The sequence below is a fragment of the Ceratosolen solmsi genome, unplaced genomic scaffold (genome assembly GCF_000503995.2).
Source record: "Ceratosolen solmsi marchali unplaced genomic scaffold, CerSol_1.0 scaffold11, whole genome shotgun sequence".
Lineage (NCBI taxonomy): Eukaryota > Metazoa > Arthropoda > Insecta > Hymenoptera > Agaonidae > Ceratosolen > Ceratosolen solmsi.
The window spans coordinates 12,141,572-12,148,007 of record NW_011948416.1 but is presented as its reverse complement, the minus strand read 5'-3'; the positions used below and the strand labels follow the sequence as shown (position 1 = coordinate 12,148,007).

The 6,436-nt window shown below is 46.3% G+C and overlaps 1 protein-coding gene across 1 annotated transcript in view; it reads right to left on the bottom strand.

Annotated features, from left to right (window-relative positions):
- LOC105359324 (protein FAM49B) overlaps positions 1-6,313 on the bottom strand; it is a 10,001-nt gene extending 3,688 nt beyond the window's left edge. Inside the window, exons 1-4 of the mRNA XM_011495895.1 lie at positions 6,237-6,313; positions 1,733-1,875; positions 1,140-1,364; positions 125-462 (exon numbers count right to left, since the gene is read on the bottom strand). Coding sequence (XP_011494197.1) covers positions 125-462; positions 1,140-1,364; positions 1,733-1,817 — 648 coding nt within the window. The 5' untranslated portion in view covers positions 1,818-1,875; positions 6,237-6,313. The remainder of the gene's footprint in view (positions 1-124; positions 463-1,139; positions 1,365-1,732; positions 1,876-6,236) is intronic.
- Positions 6,314-6,436: the final 123 nt, after the last annotated feature.

Below are 6,436 nucleotides of genomic sequence, written 5' to 3'. Positions count from 1 at the left end.
CCCCCCCCCCCCCCCATCCACCCCTCTTCCTTCACGGAATCGCATCGCGCGGGATAACGAGCGAGTGTCCCGGGTCATTACGATTATCCATAACGAGCAGCGATATAGATCGCCGGAGGCTTACGTCCATGAGAAAAGTGATGGTGGCGTTGCTTAAAACGCGCAGCATAGGTGTGGCGTGGGCGTAGAAGAGGGACATGCGATTCGCCAGCTCGTTGCCGACGACGAGGTCGCGCTCGGTGGCGTTGTCCTGGCGGGTGAGGCTGGCCCTCGTGAGCGTGCGACGATAGTAGCTGAAGTCGTTCTGGATCGCGGGCGTCTTCATCTTGAACTCGTCGAATTTCAGCACGAACTCGAGGATCTCGGCGAGCTGCTTGACCAGGGCCTGCTGCGTCTCCAGGTGCTGGGTAGGCGACAGGTGACCCGAGCACAGCTGGCCAAGAATCTTCGGAACCACCCGCTCTGGAATTCAGACGGGCAAATGGAATTAGCTGGATGGGGAGATTGACTGGGAGATCAGAGGTAACGTGTTTTGTGGCTCTGTGAGGCCGCCGGCGCCTCGGATGCTACAGGAGGGAAATGACAGGGGAGGAGAGTTTGGCAAAGCTAATTGGAGGCATAGCGGCGATTCCTCTTCTCTCTCGCGGATTCGTGCCGATTGGAATTACATCATTTTGAGAATAATTAGGAAGCTCGCCCGGGGCCTGTCACGCGGAATTTGACCTGCGGTCCAAGGCCACTAACGTTAATTTAGTAGACTCGGCCGGAAAAGTCAGCGGTTCTTTTCTTTGGTTTTTTTGCTTTGAGGCAGGTTCGTTGTACGCTGGCACCACAAGTACGTTATAAATACGGGCGTCATTGATTTTAGTTAAACGCGAGCTTTTTCATGAAAATATATTAGAGACTTGGGTGAAGGCTAATAATAATAATGAAGCATTCGGATAGTAATAGAATTAGAAATTGACTTAGACGCGAAGGACGTCAAAGTCGGACCTCGCAGCGGTTTCGATAATGCAAAACTGATCGAGACGCCGCAGACTTATTTCGTTAAAGATAAAACCGGCGGCGATATTACGGGAAATTCGGCGCTCGCGCGCAACGTGTAATTGATTTAAAAGTGTATTGATTTTTAGACTCACCAAGTTCTAAGGAAAACTCGTAGAATCGCTTGAGTTTGGCGACCAATGGAGCGACCGTGAGATAAGCTTTTCTCTGGCATTCCTCCGTAGGTGCGGATATCGCCTCGCGTATCTCCTTTCCTGCTCCCTTGTAGCACTGAATCTCCTGCAGTATGGATTCGGAGTTCTTTAAAACCCTCTGTACAGCCTCGAAGGTCTCGCGTTCGATGTCCGATGGCTGTGCATCTGGAGAACAAAAGATCGTCATTCTTTACGATTTATTGCGAACGTGGCTTTTATTCATTTCCAGTATCATTCGCGGAGATGGTCGTCGTACAGTTCGATTATTCGAAATCGATATCGAGTGAAATTAAGGACACAATGTCCGATACTACTATTACAATGTTAATTAGCTCAAACGGCGTGTAGTCAGCCTTAAAAGCTCGCTCGGATAAGCTTGGCTACTACTACGTTCTACAAACATGCTTTGTCTCGACTTCTTTGCAACATTATTGAGAAACAATGGACATTTTTTGTCACACGGTAATAGCGAGGTGCTTAATAAAAATATGGATCGTGTGATACAATTAATTCGCTGAGACGTTGTTACTTACTTTCAAAATCGAGGAAGACATCGTACTTTTGAGGAGTACAGCAGGTCGACTCGTCTCGAGCCAAGAGACTCAGAAGCTTCCCCATCGCGTCTAATAATTTCTTTTCCCCCGGGACTTCAAGGCCGTCAAAATTCAGTCATCATCTGAAAGCAATACGTGGGATAAGGAATTATTAAGGTTACGACTCGAAAACTTTGCGTCCTTCTTCGCCTAAGCAATTCTTTCGACAAAAGACTTGACCCTTGGCTGCTCGCTACTCTACAGCATTGGGCCACGTGCGTGCCTCTCCCCACCCCCTCTAAATCACAACTTATCATCCCCCACCACCACCGCCATCTCTTCGCCATTCCACTTTAAAATGTGAAATGATAATAATAAATTTCAAGGGACGGAACGTTACGATCGACACTCGGCTCGAAAGTGAAAATTGTATTCGGAGAGCATTTCAACCACTCTCCTTCAACTTCGTCACTGCGTAAAAATGTTTAAAATAGCATTATTACCTATGACGCTCGACAAACCATTCCCCCATTTACCGACGACTCTCGGATTATGCTCTTAACGGGACAACCTTCGTCCGCACTTGCGCACACTCTACCAAATCCAGGTATTAACCAGGATATAAGAAAACCGTCCAGCGCCAATAGCCCGATTTACGCTAGCGGTCAAGAAACTTTTTCGTGAAATAGCCTCACCGAGAGACGAAGGCTCGACACGATCGTAATGGAAGAACGGTACGGTCAATCGACAAAGCAAATCGAATGACAATCCAATAAAAGTCGACAATGCCAATCCTCGAATAAACGTATTGACGCCTTTTCGTGCAAGGACCTACCTGCATAATCGACCGATCCTCTCGTTAATCCGTCATTTCTCGACTCTTGCTCTCCAAGAATCTCATCCCTAATCACGGAACACTCGTTAAGATTGACAAGTGCGTACGTGAGAGCGTATCGAGAATATTCCTTAGCACCGTGGAGATTGACACCTCGTAACGCAAAAAAAAAAATCGTTAAACTTACTAATGATAGTGAATCAGCCCTCTAAGCATAGACTGTATACTCTAAGAAATGCGTAAGCCACAATATAGCGTACAGGCCTTTCGATTCGCCTTCGGACTGTAGTGCACAAGCGTTAATGCAATATTATAAAGAAAAAATTGCAAATCATCATAAGAGCGGATTATGAATAGATTCCCAGTGTTTCTGACGATTTACCGCGCAAGGAGAGTCGCTCGAAGGCTACTAAACGAAAACAAAGTCTTCCCCTAACGATTTAAGCCAAATAATTACAATACTCCATAAAGTCTCGCCCAGTGAATCCCGGCAGCAACGTCCTATCGCATCCGATTAAGACAATTGCCTTTCTAGATAATGCAGACTTAAGTCGAGCGGGAAAAGGGAAAAAGGAGGAGGAGGGGAGGGGAAATGAAAGGGAGCAGAATTGCAGAGTCTGGCGAGCTCGTAATTAAAAGTATCCGATAAACACACGCGAGGAGGCCTAATCGCGTACAGGCATTCATAAACAGGCACGAGAGTAACTACAATTCGTACATTCATACATCGCGTGCGAAGTCTCGAGGTCGGCTCGAAGCGCAATCACATTACACGTGCGCACGCCCAGACTATATATACGCACGTACGAGTGCGCGACGAAACCGGGCAATGAATGGGTTCCGTGAACCGGCAACGTTAATGTTGCTGGCGAGTAACGCAAAAGAAGAGAGAAACAAGATCAGACGGTCCCCGTATATGTGTACCCGAGACATTACGCGACTCGCATTAATTAAGTGATAAAACAAACAAAGAAGAAAATGAAGAAAAAATAAAAAATCCACGTCGACTATATCGTAATTATAACTGTTGTTTCTCGTGTCTCACGAGATCCCTCCTAATTTTGTACGAATACCAACCCAATGGATGAAAGGCCTCCTGGGTCTTTTACACATCTAATTTAACGAAGGACAAGATAATAAGCAACGGATGCTATTGCTATTGCTGCTGCTGCTGCTGTTGCTGGTACTGGAAAATATTTGAAACATAATAGCCAAGGACTCGGCGAGTTTCAAGCAGAATGTTTGAAGAAAGAAAATCAATGTTCTCGAGGGTCTGTCTCGAAGATAAACCTCGACAAAAAATAAAAATTGATAAAAGCTGGATCGCGGCCAAACTGTTTGACCGTTCGAAAAAGCTGTACCTTTTCATAGATTTTCCCGAGTCCCCCAAATATCCATTATACTATTTATTATGCACATAATTTATTGTAAACATAATTTTTAATGATAATGTGAGCATTGCTTTTCTCTTTTTAAACAAATGCGACGGCCAAAAAAAAATTTTTAGCTGACGTTGAAACATTGTTGGCATCATTAATCTCGTTTTGCGTATTATCGAATGCATTTGATATTGAGAAATAAGGTTATAATTATTTGTAAACTTGAAAAGGTTTTCGATACTCAATTCCCTCCCTCTCACCCACTCCAAGTTTACAAATGTCCTCGCATCACCAATAAATTACGTGGAATTTTCACACGCAATGCGTGCGGTCTTCCAATGGCCATCGCTGCCTAAAGGATTTTATCCGCTGCAAAATGCAAGCATATAAGCGCCTGTCGAGCGAAAGGCCAAATATGCAGATAAATAGCGCGGCATCAGCGACATCAGCTTACCTGTAATACGAAAGGGTCGTCGCTATTATGAATGAGAAAAAAAGTGAATACGACAGCAGTGGTGTTCGTATGAATAGTCGAAAAGCCACTGCCGTTGAATAACGCTAATTAAAAACTAATAAGTCGAGCAGACATTCGCATAATTTGTTCGCATATACCAAATTTCACGCAATTCATGCGGACGAATGAAGGTAAGAGGAAATCAATGTTCCATTTAACAAGAATTGTATTAAAACAACATTGTACAATTGCCGTATTACCGTGAATTATAATTCCCTTATTGTAACGATTCATTAGCTTTTTACTTTTTACGATAGTTGCACAATGCTGGCACTCGTAAATGTAATATACAAACGAAGGCGGAAGTTTACTCGGGGACGAGTGTGACGGAGTCTCATTTCGATTGACAATCGATCTAATAATTCCACGATTATACTGCATTCTCACACTAATCGCGCACTCGCAAATAATAAAATTAACATTATAGGAGAGCGTTACGAAAGCCAAAGGGTCTTGGTGCATAAGAGTAAAGGAGAGTGGAACAAATGCTTACTTGGCTGGAGATGAGAAAGCGTCCTATCGGTCGATTAAATCTCGGACTACGAGTTTTCCAAGTAAAAGGCACCTCTCGTTCATCACAATTTACCAAACCCCTCGTTCCCTCGCGAATAAAACCCGGGGGGTTAAAATCCTCAACTACCGACACACGCCGACCATCAATGTCGGTCCGCACCAGTGGAGCGTATTGACTCGTGCCGATGCCAGGTGTCCCCAACAGAGCAGCTCGCCGTCAGCAAAGTTATTGCCTGGGAAAATTGCGCCAGACGCCGCTCGTCCGCGTCTTAGCCCACTGGTTTTTGTCACCAGCGAGTCGACGCCACCGAGAAAGCCAAGAATGGACGGACGGAACGAGTGAGAGAGCCCAAATGAGAGAGAGACAGAGAGAGAGAGAGCCCAAATGAGAGAGAGACAGAGAGAGAGCCCAAATGAGAGAGAGAGAGAGAGAGAGATTAATAGAGAGAGAGAGACAGAGAGAGAGAGCCCAAATGAGAGAGAGACAGAGAGAGAGAGCCCAAATGAGAGAGAGACAGAGAGAGAGAGCCCAAATGAGAGAGAGACAGAGAGAGAGAGCCCAAATGAGAGAGAGACAGAGAGAGAGAGCCCAAATGAGAGAGAGACAGAGAGAGAGAGCCCAAATGAGAGAGAGACAGAGAGAGAGAGCCCAAATGAGAGAGAGACAGAGAGAGAGAGCCCAAATGAGAGAGAGACAGAGAGAGAGAGCCCAAATGAGAGAGAGACAGAGAGAGAGAGCCCAAATGAGAGAGAGACAGAGAGAGAGAGCCCAAATGAGAGAGAGACAGAGAGAGAGAGCCCAAATGAGAGAGAGACAGAGAGAGAGAGCCCAAATGAGAGAGAGACAGAGAGAGAGAGCCCAAATGAGAGAGAGACAGAGAGAGAGCCCAAATGAGAGAGAGACAGAGAGAGAGCCCAAATGAGAGAGAGACAGAGAGAGAGCCCAAATGAGAGAGAGACAGAGAGAGAGCCCAAATGAGAGAGAGACAGAGAGAGAGCCCAAATGAGAGAGAGACAGAGAGAGAGCCCAAATGAGAGAGAGACAGAGAGAGAGCCCAAATGAGAGAGAGACAGAGAGAGAGCCCAAATGAGAGAGAGACAGAGAGAGAGCCCAAATGAGAGAGAGACAGAGAGAGAGCCCAAATGAGAGAGAGAGAGAGAGAGAGATTAATAGAGTGAGTATGAAAGAGAATGAAAGAGACAGAGAGAGAGAGAGAGAGAGAGAGAGAGAGAGAGAATGTAAACACGCAAACGCGTACGAACCTTCCTCGACGCTCAGTGCTCAGGAACGTCCGCAGAACTCGGCAAGGCGACCCCGTGTCCACACCAACGCGCCCGGGGGTGACAGACTGCGCGTCGTGTGCGAGCTCAGCTTTCTCCCGGCTGGCGCGCACATGCGGACGCCTTCCTTATTTGGTCGGAGCGCGCCGAGCCTCCCCCCCCCCCTCCCATAAACCACGGGC